The 27,857-nt window shown below is 24.3% G+C and overlaps 5 protein-coding genes across 19 annotated transcripts in view; 3 read left to right on the top strand and 2 right to left on the bottom strand.

Annotated features, from left to right (window-relative positions):
• The window catches only part of LOC107993776 (ecdysone-induced protein 78C), a 137,123-nt gene that overhangs the window by 104,434 nt on the left and 4,832 nt on the right, over positions 1–27,857 (top strand). For 4 of the 8 annotated variants that reach the window (XM_017050390.3, XM_062076241.1, XM_062076242.1 and 1 more), the window contains 5 exons: positions 4,053–4,194; positions 6,381–6,769; positions 7,319–7,636; positions 7,897–8,293; positions 8,387–15,786. In XM_017050390.3, coding sequence (XP_016905879.1) covers positions 4,053–4,194; positions 6,381–6,769; positions 7,319–7,636; positions 7,897–8,289 — 1,242 coding nt within the window. In that variant the 3' untranslated portion in view covers positions 8,290–8,293; positions 8,387–15,786. Of the gene's footprint in view, positions 1–4,052; positions 4,195–6,380; positions 6,770–7,318; positions 7,637–7,896; positions 8,294–8,373; positions 15,787–27,857 lie in introns of all 8 variants that reach the window. The other 4 variants (XM_062076244.1, XM_017050389.3, XM_062076243.1 and 1 more) reach the window with 2 other exon arrangements.
• Positions 17,663–19,737, bottom strand: LOC107993820 (zinc finger protein 888). Of its 2 annotated transcripts, XM_017050446.3 has the most exons (5): positions 19,504–19,643; positions 18,957–19,158; positions 18,773–18,876; positions 18,370–18,695; positions 17,663–18,259 (listed from the first exon to the last, which is right to left on the bottom strand). In XM_017050446.3, exons 2-5 carry the CDS (start codon positions 19,131–19,133, stop codon positions 17,808–17,810), a joined length of 1,059 nt encoding a protein of 352 aa, XP_016905935.1. In that variant the 5' UTR covers positions 19,134–19,158; positions 19,504–19,643; the 3' UTR covers positions 17,663–17,807. The 2 variants fall into 2 exon arrangements, with proteins under 2 accessions (XP_016905935.1, XP_016905934.1); XM_017050445.3 differs by having other exon boundaries at positions 18,957–19,737.
• Positions 19,798–22,663, top strand: LOC107993819 (uncharacterized). 5 transcript variants are annotated; one of them, XM_017050443.3, is made up of 6 exons: positions 19,798–20,027; positions 20,433–20,603; positions 20,839–21,061; positions 21,164–21,660; positions 21,743–21,934; positions 21,999–22,663. In XM_017050443.3, the coding sequence occupies exons 2-6, from the start codon at positions 20,534–20,536 to the stop codon at positions 22,250–22,252; spliced, it is 1,236 nt and encodes a 411-aa protein (XP_016905932.1). In that variant the 5' UTR covers positions 19,798–20,027; positions 20,433–20,533; the 3' UTR covers positions 22,253–22,663. The 5 variants fall into 5 exon arrangements, with proteins under 5 accessions (XP_016905932.1, XP_061932230.1, XP_028520584.1 ...); XM_062076246.1 differs by having other exon boundaries at positions 20,433–21,061; XM_028664783.2 differs by lacking the exon at positions 20,433–20,603 and having other exon boundaries at positions 19,831–20,027; positions 20,735–21,061.
• Positions 22,390–25,770, bottom strand: LOC107993818 (repetitive organellar protein-like). 3 transcript variants are annotated; one of them, XM_017050442.3, is made up of 5 exons: positions 25,564–25,770; positions 25,219–25,263; positions 22,797–24,891; positions 22,665–22,692; positions 22,390–22,516 (listed from the first exon to the last, which is right to left on the bottom strand). In XM_017050442.3, exons 1-5 carry the CDS (start codon positions 25,615–25,617, stop codon positions 22,510–22,512), a joined length of 2,229 nt encoding a protein of 742 aa, XP_016905931.2. In that variant the 5' UTR covers positions 25,618–25,770; the 3' UTR covers positions 22,390–22,509. The 3 variants fall into 3 exon arrangements, with proteins under 3 accessions (XP_016905931.2, XP_028520582.2, XP_016905930.2); XM_028664781.2 differs by having other exon boundaries at positions 22,390–22,527; positions 22,797–24,861; XM_017050441.3 differs by having other exon boundaries at positions 22,390–22,527; positions 25,564–25,768.
• LOC107993808 (uncharacterized) lies at positions 26,136–27,804 on the top strand. Its single transcript, XM_062076249.1, has 4 exons — positions 26,136–26,507; positions 26,849–27,070; positions 27,181–27,387; positions 27,475–27,804. Exons 1-4 carry the CDS (start codon positions 26,369–26,371, stop codon positions 27,624–27,626), a joined length of 720 nt encoding a protein of 239 aa, XP_061932233.1. The 5' UTR covers positions 26,136–26,368; the 3' UTR covers positions 27,627–27,804.

Below are 27,857 nucleotides of genomic sequence, written 5' to 3'. Positions count from 1 at the left end.
TTTCGATTTCACAATTTTATTTCATTTTTTTTCTTTTAGGAATCACGAAATGGTGATTTTCTCTCCAATTGGAAAATTTATACGATGAAATATTTCGATGAATTTGTCCATTCTATTAAAAGTTTTAAAATGTAGCTTTATTTAAGAAATTGATTGAAAGAATTTTTTTATTTGAATGGAATGGAAAGAAGTTATGCTTTGTATAAAAAGGAAATTAATTTCGAATGATAAATTACGAGATTGAATATTCGTTATTCGATAAAAATTTTACAGTTTAAAATATGAAAAGATAGATGGATATGCTTTTATTATATTTTTAAATGAGAATAATATATAATTAAATTTAATATTAAATTCCATGATTCGATATAATAAATATGTTTTTGCAAATTCATGAATATTTAAAATCTTCTTAAATGATATGATGAATAATTTTAAAAATTATAAGTAAAAATTACAGGAAAATAACAAATTTATAATTGTGTTTTGAATCTATATTGAATCTATATTTTATCTACAAATTCTTCTAATTCATTTTATTCATAAATAAATTTCTATATGTAATGATATATTCTGGAATCATTAAAAATATTTCTATTTTTTTATTTTACATTCTCAAATTTAAAAAATTGAAAAATTTATAATATTCATAGTTAAAATAATGTTATAAAATATATCAAACGATTCTATTCATCCTCTATCAAAAACTAAAAAAATTAAAAATTTCTTTCACTAATCCTTTTTATTGATATTACTTTTAATTTTTCCATGACTTAAAACACTTATTCTTTTTGAGAGGAAGCAGAATTCGTTACCTCAAGAATTCGTCAGCAGAAAACTTGACATAATTCAAATCCCATGCAGTTGGATGGTAATCGACTCGGAAATGAAAAGCAAAGGCTGAATCTGCAGGCCGGGTTGGCCTCGGCTTAAAATTAATTATGCAAGATTCTCTTGGTGTAACTGAAGTCCGATGTTACCCGACTCCAGGATATCGGTCTTCTCCGATCTCGTAATACCGTTACACGTGCACAGTCGTAGAATTAGGAAGTCTATAAGATCTTTTGCTGATCTCTTACGCTTTCTCCGCGAAAAGGTGGTCGATAACACTTCCGCGAGAGAGAACTTTCGAAAATTTCGCGATTGTCAGTGGATTGTCATTTTTATAAGGATATGCATGGTTTGTTACAATAGATAATGACTGAACTAGATAAGAATAGATATCATGCAACCTTACATGGCAACTTACATGGTAAGTGTACTTTCATCGAGAATGGCTTTTTGTGTGCTCGTATTAGGATATGAAGTTGATCAGGCTTATGGCTTAGAGATATAAAAAATTATCTTATTGAAAGAAAAAAAATGTGAAAATATGATAAAATTTATAGAATATTCTTAGAAATGATTCGTATGAAGAAAATTCTATATACAATATATATATGAACTTTATTTATTGAAAAAAAATTTAAATGTGGTATGTGTAATATATAATTTATATTATTAATAAGATAATATTTTCAAGCCATAATATTTTTGTCTGATATATTTTCTTATAATAGATAAAAATATATAATATTTAATCATAGGATTAATTAATATTTCATTAATTGATTTTCTGAATTGAATCTAAATAATTGAATGTAGATTGAATATCAATTTCTATTACAATAGAATTCTATTATTTTACATAAAATTTATATAATGAAAATTGACATTAATTGAATTCAATATTCATAATAGATTACAGATAAGTAAATATATATAAATTCAATATGAAGTTCAGTTAATTTTGTACTAAGTAAAATTTCATTATGATAAATAAAGTTTTTTTTTAATTTTAACCTATTATTATGTACATGATGAATATATTCATCATCTATTTTTGCAATTTTAAATAAATACAAGACAGCTAATATTAAAACAAAAATAATAAATACTCTAAAACTTTCTAAACAATAATATACATACCTATTATTTATATTTCTATTGTTATGATTTTAATCACTTTATTGTTTTACAAATTTTTCTTATAATCAAAAGTAATCCATGAAAAGGTTAGGAATTAACCTACTATTCACATTTTTAGAAAAATAATTATATCAATATATTTAGCACAAAGATAATAAATTATATACTGTCTTCAATTCGAAAGCACACGATTAATCCCCGATAAATTAACATAGTATAAATTCGCGTTATATTTCCGTGTTGCGACTGTTCAAACGCTTTATTTGCCGAACGTTTACATAAAGGCGATAAACGAATCGATTCTCGTAAATCAACGAAGGACGTCGAGTCAGTAGAAGTGGCGCCAGTAATGGCTGTACGGGACTATCTTGGCGTTTTAGAAAGCTCGTTTTTTCCCTATCGTTTCTCTCCACGAACGACATTTTTACGATCCCTAAATCCAGACTGAGACCTGAGAGAATTAATCGGCGATCGTGCTAGCATTCGGTATCCTTGAAAGTTAAATCGATGCTATCCCATGTCTCGTAGAGTTTTCTTTCGATCGCATTGCAACAGACTTTTATTCAAAATTATCGAATATTGTTCTAACAATTTCATGTATAAAATACGTGCTAAATGTGTTTCAAGAAGATATTTAATAGACGAAATTTCTATCAAGAATTTATAAATAAATAAATTTATAATGAAATTTATAAAAGAAAAAAAGCAATTGTGAAATCAGGATTATGATAGGTTAGTGAGTTTTCTTTCGATTATATTGCAATAAATTTTCATTCGAGATTATCGAATATCGTTTTAACGAATTTATGTATACAATATATCATAAACATTTTTTACCATGATAATTGGAAATAATTAGTAACAAAGGTAAGTGAAATTTATATATAACAGTATGTAAACGATTAAAAAAAAAGAATTGTAAAATTAGGTTAGGTTAACCATTTTTCGATTGCATTGCAACAAACTTCGAATTTATCGAAATTACCAAATTAATGAAAAAAAGATTATATGAAAATGAAAATAAATTATGAAATTATCAAATATATACAATTTTATATATAAAATATGTAAAGTTTGAATGAATGATTGAATTGAATGATTTTAATTCATCATTTTATTTTCTGTTTCGGTTCTTTTCTTTTACTTTTTTCTTCTTTTAAATAATTGCGTAATAGGCGTTAGATATATGATGATTTCAATTATGATGATTCTGATGATATAATCGCCTTCAAACATGATCAAAAAAAGGAAAGAAAAAAAACTGCTGACAAATATTAACGTTTGGTGATATGATAGAAAGTTCAAAGCGATTACGAAGTTTACATCAAAGACCATTCGACCGTCGAATAGCTCGATTCATCTCTTGCTTGTAGCTTCTCTTTCGTCTTCTTGGGGAAAAGAGAAATCCCTTTTCATCGCGTGATATTGCCTTAAGAAATCCGAAAAACTTTATGGTTGAAAATTGAACGTTCGCGATTTCTCTGTTCAAGCAATACGCTGGTAAATCCTATTCGTTTTGAACGATTCGGATGCCTATGATGCGGGATGATATAAAAATAAAAGGTGGTCACTTGGGAAATGTTTTAAAGATTATTTCTGTATTGTGAAGATATCTTTTTCTTTATTATTTGGTCATTTTATTGCATTCCTTATGTTTTCTTATGACTATTTTATTTTGATGGATTATTTTCATTGTAATTTTTATAAAAGAGATTAATAAAATAAAAATAAAAATTAATAATTTAAATTTTATCTATGCTAGATAAAAATGAATGAATTTGTATCATAAATAATGCTGAAAATAATCAAATGAGTAGATTTCATTAATTAAAAATTTAATAATCATAATATTTGTGTATATATATATATATTATATCTTATTATATCTAAAATATAGAATTCAAACTAAAAATAGCGAAAAAAATAAATTGAAATTATATGAAAATTCGATTATTATATTGGATTATCGATTTAATTTTTAATCAATTGTTATTAAGATAGTAATATCGAATCAAAAAATTTTTAAAATATGTTTTGAATATTGTAGAATATATTTTGATGCTAAGTTTTTTCTTTCATTTCAGGGTTTCTTTAGGAGAAGCATTCAAAAACAAATAGAATACAGGTGCCTGAAGGACGGCAACTGTTTGGTCATCAGAATAAGTAGGAACCGCTGTCAGTACTGCAGATTCAAGAAGTGCCTAGCTGTCGGCATGTCCAGGGATTGTAAGTAATCATTTATAAATTATATTTTCTATTAAGTCATCAATAACTTATCTTATCTTCAATATTTTTACAGGATAATAATAGAATGTAATTTTAATAAAATAATAAATTGTTATTATATTATGATTATTAATATATCTATAATTAATTTGAAATGTCATTGCTTATACAAATAATTATATATATATTATATAGTATATAGTATTATGTAGTATTACTACATTTTCATCGATGTTCTGCATATAATAATATAATTGCGTATTTAAACAGTCAACAAATATTCATTTATACGGGCTACAAAACATATAAATTTCAATTAAATTCAAGAGATATGATAATGAAATCTAATCAATTATGTGCGTAGTTTAATTGAGTAGAAATTTTATTTTATATTTATTATCTCATTTTATCTATTTTATATTTATTATCTCATCGATTTATTAAATATAAAGAATTTATTAGGAGAAAAGTTAATTTAAATACGATAACAGATATAAATTATTAAACTTTAATTGCACGATCATTTTTTTTATGTATTCACAATTATATATACCATATTTTTAAAATTTTCATTTGTTCATGAACTTATAAATCATCAATTATAATATTATCGGGTTATAACGCAAGATTAAATTTTTCAATTTCAATTATATCATTTTATTTTTCATTAATTAAAAATTATCTAAAATTAAATAATTTAATACAAACTAATATTAATTGAGGTTTAATAATAATTTTGTTACAAAATTAATATAATAAATTAATATAATTTAAATTTTAATTTTACTAAGTAATTTTTATTTTCAAAAAAATTAAATAAATAGATCAAGCAAAAGTTCGTTGACTCCTTCATTAAATTTTGCTTACATTTCTCTTAGATTGCTTAGATTTTGAAATTTATTCGCAACCAAACAAAACTCTTTTACGTATCTAGTGGCAATAACTAGCGAGTCTTTTAGTTTTCGGAATTTCTGTCGTTCGTCGAGCGGTTAAAGTAAACTGAAACGAAGTTGCGTACATAATTAAATGTCAAAGTTCCATCGTGCAATATGCGGCGGTGTATAATAGGAAACCGTCCGTACTTCCCGCTCGTATTGTCGGGAAAATCGTAATAAGCCCCTGTTAGTCTTGTGATCCGCTTAAGAAGCGGATGTAACCGGGGGTAAAGCTGGCCTGAAACCTCTGCATCCTCTGTTGTCTGGAGTAATTCTCTCGAGTATCGTGTAAAATATTAATCTTTGGTAAATATGGTCATTTTTGGAACAAGATGTTAGAATGGACAACATAAATTAATGGAAATATTAAATTAATACGAAATGATTTTTTTAAATAAAATTTCAATTACACATAGTTTTTTTTAAACGATACGTCAGTTAATTAAAATGATTGCAATTGAAATATTGTTTTATATATTTTTTCCACTGATTAAAAAATTTCATTATTCGTATAATTTTATTATTAATTTATTACGAAATAAATCTTCATTTAATCATTTATGTGTTTTGTAATTTATCTGTAAAATGTAACGAAGAAGACCGGAAATTTATTCGAAACTACTTTGGAAGTGTTTCAAACTTCAAGTGATTAATGAATACAGGAGATGAAAAGTTCTAATGCATACGGTAATCAACGTTGCTCTTAATTCAACGCTTCCAGAATAAAATGCCAAACATCCTATTTTTACTTTATAATCTGCTCGTTTAATTTCATTCAATTTATTTTTTTATTTTATTTTTTAAACTTTAATTTTAAATTGTTAATTTAAAATCTACGAAATAGTTCATTTCATGATATTAAGAGTTCATCGTTTTTTCCTTTTTAGAATTAATTAATTTCGAGTTTAAATGAGATAAAAATCAATGATCATCTAAAAAACCACGGTCTTTAAAAGTCAATAATGGTATTTTAAAATCCGTTTAAAATATTAACGATTACATTCTACACCCTAAAGCCACTGCCTTTGAAAATCAATACCGATATCTATTTTAAAATTTCTGTGTAAAAGTTCGACAATTTCATTTTAAAGTCCTTTAGAAATCAATCACCTATATAGAAACAATTTCTCCACTTTTAAAAGCACCCTTTTAAGGAACGATTACTTACTCTAATACGACGAATGATGTATAGAACAACACTTTGATAATATGGATAAACAATTAAACCCCATTCCTTTTTCTTCATTCCAGCCGTTAGATACGGCAGGGTGCCGAAACGTTCAAGGGAACGTGGCCCCGAAGACACGGTACCGACCACCACGACAACGACCACCACCACAGGTGTACAGCAGCTCACGTCCCCAACTGGTGGAAACAATAACAATAACAACACCACTAACAATAACAACAACAACAACAACAACACCAGCAGCCAGAACAATAACAACAACAGTCAAGCTCAAAATGCTATACCGTGTGTACCACCGGCTGCAGTGGTAGAGGCGGATCAATCAGACGCGGATGTGAAACAGTTGGCGGTTTACGATGTGATACTTCAAGTTTCTCAGGCGCACCACGCTCACTGCGGTTTCACCGAGGAATCAACGAGGGGTATCGTCCGGAAACCGATGATAATACCGGTGAGTTTACTGAAAATTCGATAACAAAATTAGAGGAGCACGATTACGTTAGCGGTGGATACGATTCGCAGAGAAATTACTGGAAATTACATTTACCGTAAATATAATATCGATTGAACGAACGATACAAAATAGAAAATAAGATGATGAAAGTGTATTGCAATATTGTGATAGATTATTATTTTAAAATTAATTTTTGATTATTTTATTGAACTGATTAATGGGAATATGTTGTGATACGATTTTCGTTAAACTTTTGTATTAATTTTTATAGAAATTCCAAATATAGAATTTCAGTAGAAATCAAGTGAAGAAGTTACTTATACAAAAGAATTTCAAGATGGTATATCAAATAAATATAACAGAAGATTGGATAAAAATATTTTAATAAAATCCTCGATTTTTTGGTTTATTTTTCTTACTTTAGTAAGAAGTTCGTCGAATCAGTCGTTGTCGTATCCGCTTCTAATTATTTGGTTAACATTAGAATGACACGATGGAATTGGAACTGGCAGCAACGCCTGTTTCTTTTATAATCCTGCTGATTAGGCGAGTACTTCTTCGCAGCCCGCCAGCCCAGAGGATCCAGAGGCGGCATCCTCAACAGCAGAAACAGTTGAATCGCAAAGGATTTGGCTTTGGCAACAATTTGCCACCAGGATAACACCGTCGGTTCAAAGGGTGGTGGAATTTGCCAAAAAGGTCCCAGGATTTTGCGATCTTTCGCAGGATGATCAACTAATCCTGATTAAAGTTGGTTTCTTTGAGGTCTGGCTAAGCCATATTTCAAAGATGACCACCGATAGTTCGATGACATTCGAGGATGGTACTTATATCACTAGGCAACAAATGGAATTGATGTACGAGGTAAGAATTAGTCATCACTTATCACTTTCCATGATCATGGGTTAGAATTAATGATAACTGGATGTGAAAAAAATTGTACATACATTATTTTATTTCTGTATAAATTATTTAAAGAACTATTTAAAAATAAATTTCAAATTGAAATGGAATTAAATCTCATATGTTATTAGAAATATTATTAGAAACTTTTCGATACTCTTTTTCATATTAAAGTTATTAATTATCAAAATCCATTAATTGATCGATATGAAACAAAACAGCCAGATTTTGTGTCTGCTTTGATGCAATTTACATCGGCCTTAAACGCTCACCAACTGTCGGATACCGAGTTGGGACTTTTCTCTGGTGCCGTTCTTCTGAGCGAAAGGCCAGGCCTGAATGATGTGAAAGCGGTACAGAGGCTTCAGGATCGCCTCCTGGAGGCATTGAAGGTGCAAGCATTAAGGAACCATACAGTTTCCGGTGAGGCTACCTCCGCGGGCGGGTGTTCCGGTGTCTCGAGCGTTTCACAAAGGATACCAGAATTAAGGGCCCTAGGTGCCAGACATGCGAATCTTCTCGACTGGTTCAGAAGAAACTGGACCAAGCTCAAATTACCACCCTTGTTTGCTGAGATATTCGACATTCCCAAGTGTGAAGAAGATCTTCAGTGAAGAGGTGATTATATAATTTTTTTTGCTCTACTATGATTTGCAATTCAATCTAATAATGTAAACGATAAAAATTTTAATGATAAGATCGCCTTTGAAGAATGTTTCAGAGTACATCGAGTTAATTCGACGAGAACGGCCCTGCCGGAAGAATTTTTTTAATTGCCGGCGTTCATCGCACAAACGCAGCTCGGACCTCGAGAACGATTTATTTCCACTCGATGGCAGTGATGCACAACGGTACGATGACAAGAGGACGCTCGGTTTGTTTGAAAAAGAAGGATTGTTGCGATTAGGCACGATATCGCATTTTAATTTCACTATTATCAACATCGTGTGCTTTTCGCTTATTGACGTACAGGCTGGAAGATGAATCGTTTCGAGGTGAAAGATATAGATTACTAATCGAAACACTCTTGAGACGATATAAGAAAAAGAGAAAGTTTATTCGATCAACAAGGAATGATTTTTACAATGCAGATAATCGACGATTGAATCGATCGATAATGATGTATTGGAGGAAATATATATGAATGGATAACTTTTAAAAAGTTACTAGATTTAGAAAGAAAATACTTTCTTTAAAATAATTATAAAAGGCAAGTCCTCCTTCCATTGTTCTAAATTGTGCAATGGTAAATAAAAAGTGCAAACTAAGTTTCAAATAAAGCAGAACAAATTTGTATCATTTACTATGTGTACAATATCACTGTTCCAACGAAAGCATTTAAATACTCAGCCGGTAAGGAAGGGAATCAAGTTTCGTATCATGCAAATTTCGCGCATATCGTTGATTGCAATAATGCGACGTAGTGATTGAATACGCGTCGCGTCGTAAAAATAGCACAAAATCGTGATCAATTTACAGGCACGTTTATTATTACGATTTATCCAGTTAAATAATTTTCAAGCGAATCTTTCGAAATCTCGAGTAAATAAAAATTATACGAATATTTAAAAAGACGAGTAAACAGTGTGCAGCGATCTGTCGAAAACTGTTCGAAATTTCACAAATACTACATATATATATAATGCAACATTGAACTTAGACATATCGAAAATATAATATCGTATTTTTTTCATACAATCCATTCAAAAATACTATTTCCGTCTTTAAAGATTCAACGGATAGCTGCACGTTTATGCGATCACAAATAAAAAATAAATAAATATGCTTGTAACGTACATGCAAAAGATACACGTCCTTTGTAGCTAAAATATGGACAAATGCATGCGCGTACAAAACTGATACTTCACACTTATATACATATACAAATTAAAAAGTTTCACGCTATATAAAAGCTCAAAAGGAAATCTTTATAGGACGTATCTCTTTAGATGCATCCGCTACGAATCTCAATCTATGCAATCTCTATTTTTATTACTTGACAAGTAGTATAGTGAATTACCTTTATAGATATTGTTGCATCGCTTCAGGGTGTTCCGCGAAAATTAAAAATAATAAATGAAGCTATTTTTTTGTTAAAATTTATTAAATTGTCGATACGAGATTTTTAGTGAATAATATCTTGCGTAACAAAAAAAAAATGAAGAAAAAAGAAAGAGTTGAACATTATGTATTCAATATATTTGTTGTGTTAAATTGTTATTATATTTGTTATTGATCTACGGCTGAAAATCGTTTATTAATTGTTAACGAAATCCTGAAGTGAGCATGTTTGAATCTTCGAACTCTTGAATACTAATAATTCTCTGACAATGACTAGCATGTAATGTGTATCAATATGTAATTAATATACATATATATATATATATATGTATATATACAGTAGTGGATAAAAAAAATTTACAGAGTTATACATTACAAAGTACTATAATTTATTAAGGAGAAATTATATTTTATAAAAAGAATCAATATATGAAAATATAGATTATCTGAAAAAATAAAATTAATAATTATAGTATAACATACATATAAGAATGAGAAAACATATATTTTATTTAAAGAACACAACACTTTATTTAAAAAATAAGAAATTTAATTAAAAAACTATATAAATTTATTTATAAATATTTTTTATATAGTTAAATATATTTATTTCTGAATTTAAGATCTAACATTTTTTTATCAATTGATGATTTTTTTTTTTAAATTTTCTTAAGATTTGAAATTTTATCTAAATCTTTTTTTAGTTTAATTATATTAATTTTTATCTGTATATTAATTTATATTATATAATTGTATTATATATATTTTTACTTCTATATTAAATATTTAGTATCTTCAATTTTCATTTTCATTTTCATTATTTTTATAATTTATCTATTTTAATAAAAAAACAAATATAGTAAAAATTGATTTATAAATTTTGTATTTTGTAAAATTATTATTAATCATATTATTTTTAAAATTTTGTCCCAATAGTTTCTATTTCATAAATAGAATTTTACAAATAAACAAACGTTTACATATCAGTATGAGAATTTTATAAATCAGTCATATAAACATAATGTCAAGATCTAGCGTTAAAGATATAATTACACAAATATACGAAAATATCGTTTTTTAATTTTTTTAACCGCTACTGTATATATTATATATTCATCGTGAGAAATGAAAAAAATGTAAGTTTATCTATTAGAGAAATTAATGTTTTATCTAGCGTCGTACTTAAATTAAATATAATATATCGTCGGTATATCACTGTCACTAAAAAATGAAAGAAAATATGAAAAAAGACTATCTTCATGATACTAGAAGGACGGAAAAATTCCAACTCTAAGCGCTCACATCATGTTGTGAATAAACATATCATACCTAATTAATATATTGAACAAAGAAAGAATATCATCGTTTAATATAATATAAATATGAGTCTATATATATTAAAAAAATATATATATAAAGATTATAAATCTATATGCAAGAAGAATAGTTATTAAATGCATTATGTCGAACGAGCGTAGACCTACAACGGTAGGCCATTTTTCAATCTATTAAAGCAAAGAAATTATATTATACATATGTGTACATCCACGCACATGAGCATACGTATATACGTGTACACAATTCAACAAATTTTTTTTTTTCTAATTCTAATTCCTTCGATAAAAATCAACAACCAAATATTTCTCTTGGTTCACTTACAATCTACCAAAAAAGATCTGCGCCAAAAGACATAATAGAAGAAAAAACATATGCAGCGAGTCATTTCGAATATGTTTTAAATTATTAATTTTATCCTCTTCGTCGTGAGACACATAAAGGAGGAAAATCTCAATAAAATGAGAAAAAATCAAATCATTTGATACACAATATATTGTATTAAATGATTTGATTTTTATAAATATATATATGAAAATTTTCATGTTCGAAAAAATTCTGTAATTTGAATCTAGTGGTTATTCTAATTATCTATATTAATCTAAAAATGAAAATGAAAAAAGAGATAAAAAGTTGCGACATTTTCCTCCTGTGATATTTGAATTGCGATTTGTTCGTTCGTTTTTTTCAAAATTTCTAGTCCCCACGACTTATTCGCCGAGTTAGCAATCGTATGACATAATAATATTCTCGTAAACGTTGTTGGAACACGTTAATTGAAACGGCCAAATACTTAAATAACAATATTAACATAATATAACTATTATTCAATCGCGCAGGTCAATCATCTTCGTTAAGCAATAGTAATTCAACATCAATCGTTCAATGTCATTAAATATTTAAAAATGTATTATATTCTTACGTGAAAAATAACTCTAAATGCTCATTCATTCTTGTATCTTGTATTTTCTTTCCTAATTCGCTCAACTATTTTAGTAAGATTGAATAGGAAAGTGATTGACTGGCATAATCAAAACAATAAGAATGATAATTATGAAGTTATATTATTTAAGCTAAAATATAACATCCCTTTTCTTCTTCCCTTCATCTCGTGTTCCGACCGAAGCGCAAGATCACTTTTTCCCTTTTACACTTTTTCCTCTTAATCCCATTCCCATTTTCGTTTCATCTTTAATCTCGTGTAATGCTATTTTTTAACCTTGAGATTTCGGTCATGGTGCTATAATATCTGTACATATATTGTGGGAATCGTTACGTAATCATTGTACCATTATTATTAATATTATTCAAACTAATCGTATTCAATATGGTTATTATTATTATTTTATTATTTTGATATCATTGATACTCATATTTACATGAGCGTTGCGCCAAGTTATGAATTTGTTTCGTATTTTGCATATAAATATTGGGAAACGCTACAAACAAAAAAAATGGCGGTTCTTTTAATTTTTTTAAGAGATAAAAATATATATAGCATATATTGTATATATATGCTATGTATATATATTATAAATATATATATATATATATATAGTATATTCCGCCCGTAAAACAGGACTCTGCAATAATCATGATTTTGTTTGATATTGATTCTATGATTGTATATTTATAGATAAGTTGTGCTCAAGCGTACATCTTGCGTACGCTGTATCACATATATTATACATACTCTTCTTTTTTATATAGGCGAGATATTGACTGCATATTATATTTATATTGAATGTTTTATAAATCATACAAGAAACAGGAACTAATTATTTCTCTAATGATTCTAAAATAAATATATTTCTGAAATTAAATATTACAGAATTCTTGACAAAACAAATAATAATCTAAAAATGGTAAATAAAAAAATATCTTCTCAATAATATGTATATATTGTATATGGGTTAAATCATTCATAATCATTTTATATTCGATACAAAATCCTCAATTTTTTTTCATTGATTTATGATTTATAAAACAATCAATATATACAATATATCGAAGTGATTAATATAATGATAACGATGGATGATGGCGTGCCAAGTGAGGCGGGAATTGTTCTTTAAAAGCAAAAAAAATATAATATTACATATATATGTATAAAATAATATAAACGACGATAATGATATTAAGATAAATAAGTACGACAAAACGACTGCTCTATACTGCTAAAGTACAAATGTTTCATTTTAATTGTTTTATAAAAAGGATATCGATTTGTTAGAAATTAGGTTTAATACGTGCACGCTCTGGCGCGCGATGTACGTTTAATTATATTTATTTGTTAATCACTCCCTCCTTGCCTTTATCTCTCTCTCTCTCTCTCTCTCTCTCTCTCTCTCTCTCTCTCTCTCTCTCTCTCTCTCTCTCTCTCTCTCTCTCTCTCTCTCTCTCTCTCTCTCTCATTCTCTCTCTGCATAAAACATAGTAATCCCTCCATCACGTGTCTTAACAACGCATGCGCAATGATACGCTCAAATTCACTCATTTCGCGTTTTCTACGCGTTTAACCTCATATGCAACGTGTACTCTTTCCTGCCGTACTTATGTATTTAAATTGCATGACATACAACATACAACATATTTTGGTAATAATATGGATGCATACAGATATAAAAAGATATAAAATTTGTCGTTTTCGTCGTAACACACACAGACTTTGAATGGTCTCAAATAATACAGACAATCAATATAATGATGTCTGACGATCGATGCTGAACAGGGAATATAAACTTCAATAATACTTTTTTCTATACAACGTTTCCCAGTCATTTTTAATTAACTTAATATGATAATATTTGATGTGTATGATTCTCTCGCTATTATGATAATAATTATGATCATAAAAATATATTTTGTTCGTTCTAAAGCATATAAAGATAGATATAATATTATAGAATAAAGATGTTTAAAAAAAAATGTATATAATATAAAGAAAACTTCGATTATTGAAAATTGATTTAAAAATAAAAAGAACATTTCTATAAAAGAGAATTTTTTATAAAATATCTGTAAAATTTATAGATTGGGAAACGTTGATTTATTTAATCAACATACGACAATAATACGTAATATTATTTTGTTATAAAACAACGAATTGTTTAAAAAGATTATTTATTAAAATATAGCAATATTCAATATCTTTATTCCTAAAAAGAATGATTTCAATTATTTTTGTTATTATAAGATATTTAATTGATTGATATGATTAAAATATTAATGCAATATACATTTTTAAAAAATTTTTGTTTTAATTCAAAATATAATTATTATCAAATAAAAATGTAAAAAAATATTTTTCTAATTAAAAAAAAAGATACTAATCTTACTACTCTACTGTGAATAATAATTCCAAATAAAAATACATAAAATAAATTTAATATATATCATATATTCAATAAATTTACGTTATTATTGTCGTTGCTTGATTCCATCATATATCCAATGTTGTATTTCTAATTCATTCATGGATATTTATTAAATATATTTTTTGTTTTATATAATGCTTCACTCATGCTGGTACTTAATCGCATCAATATCATTTCATTCGATATTCGAATAATTTCTAATATTTCAGAATATATTCACCAATCCAAATAACGATTCAATCCATTAAATTAATACATTTCCAATGTAATGTGTTTTCCCTATTTCCTATTAGATGAATTAATTTATCATTATAATTAATACACGCTTATGTTCAAATATTATATTAATGCGAAATATTAGATGTATAAATAATAATTTTGAGAAAATTATATATGATATTTGATTTGTAAAATAAAATTAAGTATAATAAAATACGCAATTTAAACTAATTCAAATTAAAAAATCATGACGAATAGGGAAAGCAATGGAAAAAATAAAATAATTATCTGGAATAAGAATTGAAACCTATGAAATAATAATTTGAATCTATTGCAATTATGTTATCTGAAATTTTGATATCAAGAAAATTCAATGGAAAACAATTATGCTATCGCAATACATTTCGTTCTAATAAATGCGCAAGAAAATAAGGAAACAAAATATGTATATCTTTATAATACATACCGTCACAATAATCGATTAATATTTTATATTTTTTCCTGTAAGACAAAAGTTTGTCCATTTTAGCTCTTTGCAAATATGCGCATATCAATCATATGTATTTTTGTAAAACTTCTAGAAATTAATTTTGTCCGAAATTTACGCTGCCGATAGTTCGTCTCATAACATAAAATTGTTTTGCAATGAATCGCGATAAAAAATGGATTAAATCGCAGAGAGTTAAAATACATGGACGAAATTTGTCAACGGTAGAATGCTTGACCATTTGAGTGCAAATAATCATGATTGCATTCCTCGATACTTGGACAAAAATACGAAAAGCACGATATGCTTCTCATATTTCTACCAATATAAAACAATTGTTGAATGCAATTAAGCAATATCGCACGTCCGGCAGTTGTCTTTTTATTGACAAAATTGTTCGTGATTCACTGTTATTTGATCAGTATCAATTAATAAACTTTTTAAATAGTGTTAAAAAATAAAGGCAACATTTCTTTCTATCTTAAATCCTTCAATCCTAATTCCTAACTCTCTTTTCTATTTAAAATTTTAACTTTAAATACATATAAAATAGTTCTGCACTCAAATGGTTCAATCGACAATTATCGCGATGAAGATCGATAATCATGTTAAGATCGTTTTGCAGTAAACAAGTAAGTCAAAACGATCAGACTGAAATTAACGTAAAGTATAATAAGTTTATTGATTAACTAAAAATCAAGCGCGTATTTTTTAGTAAACATTGCTAATAGAATAATATTATAAATGAATTAAAATTTTTTATGTTAGATATATAATATTCATAGGAGACAATTAGAAAACATCAAGTTTCCTAATTGTTGATATTATTATAATTATATTGCTTCTTTTGTATTTTTGCTCATTTGTTATAGAAAAATGAAATATTAAATTATTAATAATTTGTGCAATTATCTTAATAATTTATCAATTCGATTTTTTATACGATTATCTGAATATAATTATTTAAAATTGTTTTAGAGGTTAGAATTACTCGAAATATCTTTTGTAAAATGTGTCAACGGAAAGATATACAAAAAAATAAGATATAATATTATGAAAGTTACTACTAAATGTAATTATTGTCAAGATATTTCCATAAAATTGTATTAATTGATATTCTGTTAATTTCTTTTCTAGTATTAATAGTTAAAAATATTTTTTGTATCACAATGTTTTATATTTTCTATGCGTGCTTTCATAGCATAAGCGGACTAATACGAGTATTCATTCATACTTAGATATTCATACTATCCGGATATACAATATAATACAAATGTGTAAAATAATATTTGTTACCTGAATAAGTACCTGAGTTATTTTAGCTTTCGAAATGTAAAATTATTTACAAAACTAGATAAACAAGAATTTAACATAATAAACAAAAAATATTTAAGGAATATTTTTTAAATAAGAATATAATTTATCCAAATCAGTAATTATTTAATATTATCTTAAATATTATTACTAGAAATATTAGTTTTATTCGGATAATATGAGTATCCATTGCTTGGAATATGCATTAAACTATTTTATATAATAATTGATATATAAAAATTTAATTTTATAATCTTAACAATGGAATGTTTTCTTTAATTGCGTTTATATTTACATAAAATATATTTTTTTATTATGTTTGTGCCAATTATAATTTTTTATTTAATATAATTAAGTAAAAGAACAAATAAAAATAATTTATTATATATGAAGTATATCATATTTAAATTGAATGAGAAATTAAATTTGAAATTATGATTAATGGCACAAAATAAAATGAATTACAAATACAATACTTAAATTTAGAATATAAATTAAAATTATTTTATGAAACAAATTTTTAAATTATTATAAATAATTTTTTATAAATAAATATAATTTATTAATTATAAAAGTAAAAACAAAAAATATTATAAATAACATAAATAATGAATAATTATATTATAAAATGAAAATTAAAAAATTTTAATATTAATAGATTAATAGATTATAAATATAATAGATATTAATTTATATAAATTACAATTAGATAAATATATTTAAATATATTTAACATCTTCAACAAATAACTTTATTAAAATACTAAAATATATATATATTTATATTATTTTATAATATATATATATAATATATATATATTTATTATAAATTGAATATATATATTAATTATAAATTGAAAGATGTTTTGGCACTTACAGTTTTTTTGTAGATTCACAATTAAAATTTAACTTTAGCTTATTGCTACTAAGTTTTGATACATATATTTATTCTCATGTATTAAATAGAATATTTATGTTATAAGTAAAAATATAAAATATTTTTTAAAAAATTTTATAATTATGAAGAATTTAGTCTTTATAAAAATATTTTTATTCTCTTAAAATTAAATTAGTAATAAGAAAAAAATATGCTAATCAATTTCTGTGAATTCAAAATTTTATTTTTTAATATTTTATTTTTTAAATTGAGGCTATAGGATTCTATATAGGATTCTATAACTTTGAAAAAGATATATTTCAATATTTTGCTAGTATTGTAGCTAGCTTTATCTGAGATTTATTGGTATATTGATACATTAAAAAAGTCCATATTAAATTATAAAAGTACTACAAATCAATAATTTAATACATAAATAATTTTTTTTGTTTTATTAAAAAAATTAATCACAATCTAAATCATCACTTGGTACCATTTTAAATTGCTCATATATTATATCTTCTTTTCTTTCTAATATCATCTTTTCTATTTCTGGTGATAAATTAATTCCAATTAATTTGGACACCATACTTTTTTTAGGTAATCCAGCATCTTTTCGTTTTTTGCGCAATTTTTTTGATTGTTTTATTCTTTTTTCTGACATGTGTAATTTCTGAATATGTTCAGCTAATCTTTTTTTATTTACAATCTTTATTTTACATATATCACACTCATATTTTTCTCCTAAATGATAAGTTCGTATATGCTGTTTTAAATTGCAACTAAAATAATAAACTCGTGGACATTTTTCATATGGACAAGATAAAACAGATCTGTTTTCCATATGAACTTTTGAATGAATTTTTAAGTGTCGTTTGGTCAAAAATATTTTATCACAATCCTTGCATTTGTGATCTAAACAAATATATTTTAAAAAAATATGTTATATTTAATTACAATTAAATATTTTTTTCAAAATTATATATAAAAAATTATATATAAAAAATATAATAATAAATACTTACCACGTACATGCTGAGTTTTTATATGAGCACAAAGAAGCAACCATTTTTTAAAAACTTCATTACATTCAGGCATATTGCATGAATATTGTTTATCACTTTTCTTATGAGTTGATTCATGTCTTTTAAATTTTGTTAAATTTGTAAAATTTTTATTACACTCATTGCACTTATATGAAACTAAATGTTGTGTTGTCATATGTATCTTCAATTGATATTTTTTTATAAAAGTTTCATTACATTTTTTACAAGTTAATCTGTCATGAATTCTCTTATAATGACGTTTCAAATTATCTCGATTACTAATATATAATGAGCATTCTGGACACCTTAAATAGAAAGTGTAATAATATATCAAAAATTCAGATGTAAAACAATAAAACACTAAAAAGATAGGTATATTTACTTATATAATTCTTTTTTTATGCTATGGCTCTTCATATGACGTTTTAAATGACAATTATTAGTATAAGCTTTATCACATCCTGGATAATTACATTTATAATTTTTCTAAAAAATAAATGAATCATAGTTATTTAAGTTAAATTATCAAAAATAATCAAAACTAAATCTTAAAATATTAATCTTACTTCTCCAGTATGAAATCTAATATGCCTTTGTAATCTGGATGGTCTATAAAAAGCCAGGTTGCATCCAACAAAACTACATTTATATGGTTTTTCTCTTTCTGTAGTTTTAATGTTTTTTACCTCATTTTCAAATTCAGATAAAACACTATCTGTTTCTGAATCTTTATTACGTCCCATCCTGCACTAAATTATTTCCTATTTCCTTTAAAACATACAAACCATTGTACACAAAATTTTTTTAGTTTTTATTTTAATCATAAAAATTATTCATAATAATATTTGTTTGTTGTATTCAATTATATATAAATATATATTTTTATGTTTATATAATATTTGTTATAAATTTTATCTTATATCATAAAAATTTTTTTTTATTATTTATTATTCTAACTTAAATTCATTAATATAGTAAATAAATAATATCAAATGATAAAATTTCATATATTTTATTTTTTTATTTTTATAAAAAGTAATTGAAATATTATTTTTTTATTATTTAGTATATACAAATACATATACGAAACAGTCAATCTGTATACAGTCTTACTTTATGTGAATTTCTAATATTGAGATGGCACTAAAATAATAATAGATTCTAGAGATCATAAGCAGGGTTGCCAGAAGGGTTGCCAAGGAAAAAATGTTTAAAAAATATAATGTATACAGTAATAGTGAAAAAACAGATTAGAATCATCGAGTGAGAATGATGCAATATAATGTTATAAATGAAAATATCTTTCTATAAATATCTTTATACTGATTCTTAATTCTTATTGTATTTTACTCTTTGTTTTTGAACAGATGTTTTTAGCATACGAGAGATGGCGCTGATTATCAATTCTTTTTCTATTTTTCTTCTTATCTATATTAGTTTTATTAATTTACTCTCATGATGCTGATTCCACAATTTTTACTCTATTCTTTTTTTTACAATTTGTTTTTTTTATTTGTATTTGCTCTATAAAATTTATGTATGGTGACTTTAATATCTAATTAATTTTATTATCTTCCTTATCTATCTTATCAATTAAAAATCTTAATAGAATATATTCGATTTAATTTTTATATATTGTAAGTATATGTTACCTGTTATATATTTTATTTTTGTATATTTATTATACAATAATATATTTATATTATATACATATTTTATATTTATATAAATTTATTTTCTATATTGATGAATGTATAAAAATAAATATAAGAAATTCAAATTAAAATAATCCTTACATAAGATAAATTTATTTTTGAAAGATATGTCTTCATCAATTTTTTTAATATATTGTATCAACTTTTAATATAATTGATTAAATAATAATTACAATTCAATATTAACTACTCTAAATCATAGAAAACATATCAAACTTTAATTTTTTGCACAATTGATATTTCAAAACATAGAACATAAAATTGCAAATGTTAAATCTAGCTTAAACTTCATTTATAGTAGTTTTTATTATTTTTTCTCTATTTTAGGGAATTCTAGCAATGTTGATCCCTAAACAAGAAAGTGCTATAGTTTATTGTTATACTACCTTATATTTATTATTTCATACATATATATAGATTCATAATTTATGTATTTATTTTCATCAATCTTCACAAGATGGCATAAAATATATTTTAGCTATATGATCTTATACTGTGGTAATAATCTTGAAAAAATTATATTGATATATTAATCTTATCATATTATTATAAAATATGGGAAAGAAAAGTACAGTGTAATATTTATAATACAAAATTATATATTCTTTATTTTGTATTATTTTTTGCAGTTATACACCTTATATGTCCTATTTTGTATCCTAACCTTGATTCCTATTAAAAAAAATTATTGTCATTAGTCCAATGGCAAATATAACTTCAATGTTGTCAATAGGACAACGACATGATATTTGTTCTGAAGATATTACCAACAATTGCACAAATGTAACTGTTTCTGATACTGGTAATGACTATAATAATTCAAAACTTTTGGAAGAGTTACAATGTTTTGTATGTGATGCAAAGATTCAAGGACGTCATTATTCTTTGGCTACATGTAGAACACAAATATCAAGAACTAGAGTAATAGAAAAACTTGGAGAATTAGTTGGTGAAAGGTAGTATCTTATTGCAGTTATTATGTGAGCATTATACACATTTCAGTATCATTGTATTTAAATTAAATATATTATAATTATCCTTTTTATATGAAAATATAGATATATGGTAGTAATATCAGAAGATGATGTAATTTGTCGAAGTTGTGCTAATCTTATTAATACACTTGATAGACTTGATGTTGAAATGTGTAATGTACGTGATAATGTTTTGAGATTTTTGGAGCAAAAATATTCTTTGGAAAAAGGAGAACTTCTTGGTAATAGTGAGAAACAAAAACGTTCTCAACCACCACAGATAACAAAATGTAACAGTCAAACTGTAACTACTTATCAAAATAGGAAAGATGTTATTTTATCTTCAAATATTACTGAAAAGCCCAAACATAAAAAAAGTAATATTTGGTTGCAATGTGATAAATGTCAATATACCACACTTCATAATTCATTTATGGTTCATCACATTAGAGATCACATTAAACAAAAAATATTTTGTGATAAATGTGGTGTACAATTTTATGAAAGTCAACAAGAATCACATGATTGTAATGTGAAAGAACATATAAATGATCAGGCTAGAGTTCAAGATAAACAAACAGGTTTTCTAAAATATTTACTTTTCTATAAATCTATAATGATTTGCTTCTGTGGTCAATAAATTATATTCTAAATGTCTTTCAGAATCATCTTTGAAAGATATTGATGAAACTATACTGGATATTCCAATTTTGGAAAAAAGTATACAACAAAATGTACCAATTATGACTATTGAAACATATTCAGAATCACAAATTTCAAATCGTAACGAAAATATTCCTATAATAAGATTATCAAATTCTGAAAATTTATCAATACAAAATATTTTAACTTCTGGTAAGAATTTAAGGTTCATGTTTAATTAGAAAACATTTTATTATAAAATGTTTTTTAATTGTAGATAATATTTCTGCAACTGGTCAACCAATATATGTACGTATTTTACAACCTGTTGAAATTAATGAAACACCAACACATTCCTCAGTGATGGCATCACATTCTGATGGTATCACAGATTTAGCTATAAAACTTAAAGACAATTCTGAAAAACAAATTTTAACATTAACAGAAGATGGTAATTTGGAAATGGCAGAAATAGCTTGTTGGAATGATATACAATCATCTGAATCACAATCTAATATAATGTTTCAATAATTTAGTTTATTAAATTAGATTTATATTTAATTTAACTATTTTTATTAATATCATAAATAACAGTTATTTATATTTAATATAATATATATGTTCTTTTTTAACTTAAACAAAATCAGCATGCACTTTCAATATGTTGATTTCTTATTTTGTTTTTTCACTGCTGTTTATTTGAAAAGTACTTTATTTGTTTAATAATTTCCAATCTTCTATCTTTGATTCCATTTAAGATGATGTAGTCTGTAGCTTGTGTTTGTTACTTAGATCCTAAATGGGAACTAAACATAAATATAAACAATATTTATGAAACAAAAATGGAATTTTACATTTTAGTATAAGATATATAATTTTATATTATATAAATATTATGTCGTATATTTTATTTGAAAAATTCGAAAATACATATTAAACTTACTTGCTGTGACTAAAATTCTTTACATTACCTATAACAAAAATTATTTATAGAATTCGTTTACATTTTTTTTAATATTTAATGTGATATATATAATAGTATTGTTTAATAGTTATTGTAAAATATTTATATTACCTATAAGTATATTTTTTACATTATCATTGAAATAATGCACAGCGTCGGAAACCTTGTGAACTGAATTCTGAAGTCCATCAAATACGTTTTTTATATTATTTTTCGTATCATTTATTCCATTTTGTATGGCATCTTTTACATCATGAAAAATATTAGAAGTAACATTATTGACATTATTAATTATATGTCCAATAGCATCATTAGTATCATTGAGAATGACCTCAATAGTATCATGAACATTATTCAAAACATTATTTATTATAGATCTAGAATCTTTTGAAATATGATGAATTATTTCTTTTAAATTTTTTTCATAAGATGTAATATTTTCAATATCTTTTAATGAATTTTTTGTAACGTTTTTAATATTATTAAGAGCATTAAAAACTTGGTTTTCAACTTGATTAGTTATATTATGAACATCTTCCTTGGCATTGTTCAAAAGATTGTTGGCATCTTTCCTTAATTCAGTCAAAGTATTGTTCAAAATAACGGCTGTATTTTCTTTAATGTCTTCGATTGTATTTGTCGCTTCTGCTACAACTCGAGCAGACTCTTGTATGATTTCCTGTATTTTATCTTTAATTATATTTGTCACGTGGTTTATAATCTCAGAAGTTTTATTTTGAACATATCCCAAAGTATTGTTTATGTCATGCTCCAAATTATTAAGCACATTGGTAACATTTTTAATAATTTCTTTTATTTTATCTCTAATAATTTTTTTAGCTTGCAAGGCTTCTCCTTTTAGTTCACCAAGTTTATTTTTAAGATGCTGTAATTGTTCTTGAGTTTTATTCTTAAGATTAAGTACAACTTTCGTGATTTCTTGTTTTACTTGTTCCACATTATTTTCGATCGTTTGTGTTATATTGTATAAAAATACATCATTTTTAGACTTAATATTTTTAATATCGTTCTTGATATTATCAATAATATCTAACATAGAACTTTTCACATATTGATAAATATTTGAAATATAATCTTTTATTTCATCTACAAGTCGAGAAATATTTTGCTTGGCTTGTTCAAATTGTTTTTCAAGAATTTCTTCAGTTTCTTTTAAAGTATTAGCAGTTTGGTTGGCAATTTGAGATAATTTTTCATTTAAATCATCTATGACTTCAATCACTTTTTCTTTGACTTCTTCAACATCTTCTTCAATTTCTTGTCGAAATTTTTTTGCTGCCTTTTTGATCTCAAATACTGTATTGTTTACAATCTCTTTTACTTCATTTACAATTTTGGTAATATTTTGTTTGATTTCTTCTATATTTTCATTTAGCGCTTCTGAAACTTTATGAAGAATTTCATTGGTTTCGTTTTTCAATTTTTTTATCGAATCTGTTATGTTATTCATAGCATCTTGTGCATTTTTTCCTATTAATTGAAGATCTTTTTTCGCTTCTTGCCATATTTCTGCATTTTTTTTTTCAATCTTTTGTAATTCGCTTAATGTAACATTTTTCACTTCATTTAAAATATATTTGGCTTTATTTTCAGCTTCATTTATCGCATTTTCCAGAGAATAAGTAGTATTTTTTAATTTTTCATAAGTTTCTTCAAAGAATTTTTTAAATTCCTCGCGTATTTTTCGCGAGATATTATTTCCATTTTCTTCAAGTTTAGATAGATTTTTCTTCAATTTTCTGTAAGCTTTCAAAAGTTCCTTCTTAGATGCTTCTGTCTCATTTTGTACAATATCTCTGACATGTTCGAAGACATTATGGGTTTTATTGTTAAAATTATTTAGGATATTTTCTATATTACTCGTAACATTTTGAAAATTCGTTTTGGAATTATTTTCGATTGAGTTAAGTTTGTCTTTTACACTTTCCCAAATATGTGTAGATTCGTTTGTTACTCCTCTCAGCTCATTTTCAAGTATATCCTCTACAGATTCTATAAGTTTTTCTAAATCATCAGTAAGCTGAGAATTTTTGTTCTTAAGATCAGACAAATTTTGGTTGTCATCATTATTTTCATTGCTTCCACTATTACTGTCATTGTCATTATCATTATTATTGTCACTGTCACTGTCACTATTACTGGCATTGCTAGCTTCCTGCGAGTTTGTTTGAGAGCTGTCATCAGACTATGACAAGATTTTTTATTAAAATTCATATTAAAAATTTTCATTTTATTTTATTTTATTATATTCAGTTCAAGAAAACTAAATATATTCGATTATTTAAAAAAACTATATTTAATATATGATCTCTTATTAATTTCTATATAAAAAATGAACAAATATATTTTGAATAAAATATGATATTATTAATGTAAAGAAAGAGAAAACTAATATTAATATAAAATGAATTTTATTATTCAAAATATTAATTAATTTAAATTTTTATTAATATTATTAATTATTATAATTTATTATATATAAATATCGTTAGAATTATTAATTAATACATACCTTAACATCACTTTCTAATTGACTCTTTGTATCAAACGTAAAAGCCTATATTAATAAATTTTATGAAAAATAATTTCTAAATATAAAAATATTTTTTGAAAAGGGAAGAAAATCATTAATTTATAATATATAATTTAATATATATATAATTTATAATTTTTATAAATAAAAACTACTAGTTAAAATAATGATATCTATTACGAAAAATATATTGGAAGATGGAAAATTATTGGAATATTAAATAAGCAATATTAAATAAGTTAAAAATAAATAATGAAAGAATTATATATAATAATTTATTTTCGAAATATTTTCAACAGTATTATAAAATAGGATTATACGTACAAGAACAGTAGTAATACCGAAGATGATGAAAATTGGTAAAAATTTAAACATCATATTTGATGCTATGCTATGCTTGTACTCAAACTTTAAATGAAGTAAGAAAAATGTATGCTGTGATTCAAATGTGATAACATTTTATATATATGATAAGGATATGATTGGCATCTGTATAAATAAAAAACAATGTCATTGTAAATGATATTAAAACATTAAGAGAATTTGGTAATAATATTTATTCATTATTATGACTGGTAAATTATACGCCTTATCTAATTCAAATAACTTCTTTATCTAATTCATTAACTTCCTTTTATTTGAAAATCAAATACATAAATTATGCGTTAAATAAAATAATGCGTTAAAATAAAAGTGAATAATATTATATTAAAAATCATTATTAAAAATGTTCATTATTAAAAATGTTTTTAAAAGTTAAAATTATATTTTCGTATTTTTTTCTTAATATTTCATTGATTTTGAAATTTAAATTTGCCGCATTATCATTCTTTTTTTTAAGATATATAATGTAATTCATTCATTATATATACAGTTAAAAACTATTAGATTTTATTTTAGAAATTGAATAAAATTATTTTGAAATAGACAATTTTATAATATTTCAATATTTAAACATGAAGAATATCTCAGAATAATTTTTAAGTTTAAGGTTATAAGTATTAGTAACATTTGTCCAGTTTAGTGGTAGCACTGATACTTCAAAACTTAAATGGCTACGCTAAGTTGTACGTTAAAATGTATTTTAATTTAATACGTTAAAAACAGATATAAAAATCACATATTAATAATGGAAGAATTTAATATTGATATCGCACATGTTCTTCAAAATAGAGACTTTAGTATAATACAAAAATTAAAATCATATTATTCTAATATTCAAACAAAAATTGCCGCTAAAGTTGAAGATGCAACTACGTACAAAATTGGTATGTATATGTGTATGTATGTATACATATATATATATATAAGTATATTCCTAATATACTTATTTATATAATAAATATGTTATGTATTAACACATAATAATCGATTCATCTCTATAATAATCGATCATTTTATCTCATAAAAAACAAAAATACAAAAAACATATTAGAAATGTAATAAAAAAATATTTTTTTTTATAATTTAATCTGCTTGTAATGTAATAAATATAAAAATGTATGTATCATAGATTTATTTTTTCTTATTAAATTTTTAAAAATAAATAATTTGTATATAATAAACAAATAATTTGATAATAATATTTCTTTATTTCTTTTTTTTTTAGAATTTATTGAGAAAAAAACACAAAATGATAATAAAATATCAGAATTACAACAGGAAGTGGAAAGTTTAAAATCTGAGATAGATGCAACAGATTTACAACAAAAAATCGTAGATAAAAAGATTGCCAATATAATAGAAGAACAAGAAAATTTAGAAGAAGAAGTTAACAAAACAAAATCAAGAAGAAATAGTTTATCTATTGAAATTGTTGAATTAAATGAAGGTATTTTCTATAATTAGATATATATATATATATATATATATATATATTATAATTTGCAGTATTATATATATAATTTTATAATATTGCAAACTTTTGGTATATTATTTTAGAATCAAAGAAAAGAAAAGAAGAAAAGTTATTAAAATGGAAAAGTATTAAATGTGCTTGTCAAACTTATAAACAATATTTAGATTTTCGAATACGTTTAATCAATAACAAAGAACAAGAACAAATTAAAGTATCTTTTTTTATAAATGATACTAATATAAAAGACGAATATTTTGTGCTATTACTTAATCATAATGATCAATGGAAAGGTATGATATATTTGTTTCTAAAAATTATAAGTTTATAATATGAATTAATAATTAATATGTAAACAAAAATAATTTTATATATTTCAGTTGAAAAAATTCATCCCACACTTAAAACTGAACATTTAACGGATTTTAAAGAAATTATTGATTTTTCTAAACAAGTAGAAATTTCAAATATAATTGCATTTCTTTATAAACTTAGGCATATTTTTCTTCAATATTATTTAAATATAAAGTAAAACTAAAATCTTAGATATATTAGTAAGTATAATATTTGTTTAAATAATTAATATTTTTTAATGTTTTTTATGTAGTTAATTATTTTGTAGCATTGTTTTAATAAAACTATGTAATAAAATTAATACATATAATAATAAAATTAATACAAATTAATAAATTTTATAACAAGAATTAATATCTGAATAGTTTTATTATATATAAAAGACTTCCAATACTATATATTACAAAAT

Source organism: Apis cerana, linkage group LG6, assembly GCF_029169275.1.
Source record: "Apis cerana isolate GH-2021 linkage group LG6, AcerK_1.0, whole genome shotgun sequence".
Classification (NCBI taxonomy): Eukaryota; Metazoa; Arthropoda; class Insecta; order Hymenoptera; family Apidae; genus Apis; species Apis cerana.
Note: the sequence above shows the minus strand (reverse complement) of the source record. Positions and strands in the feature narration are given on the sequence as shown.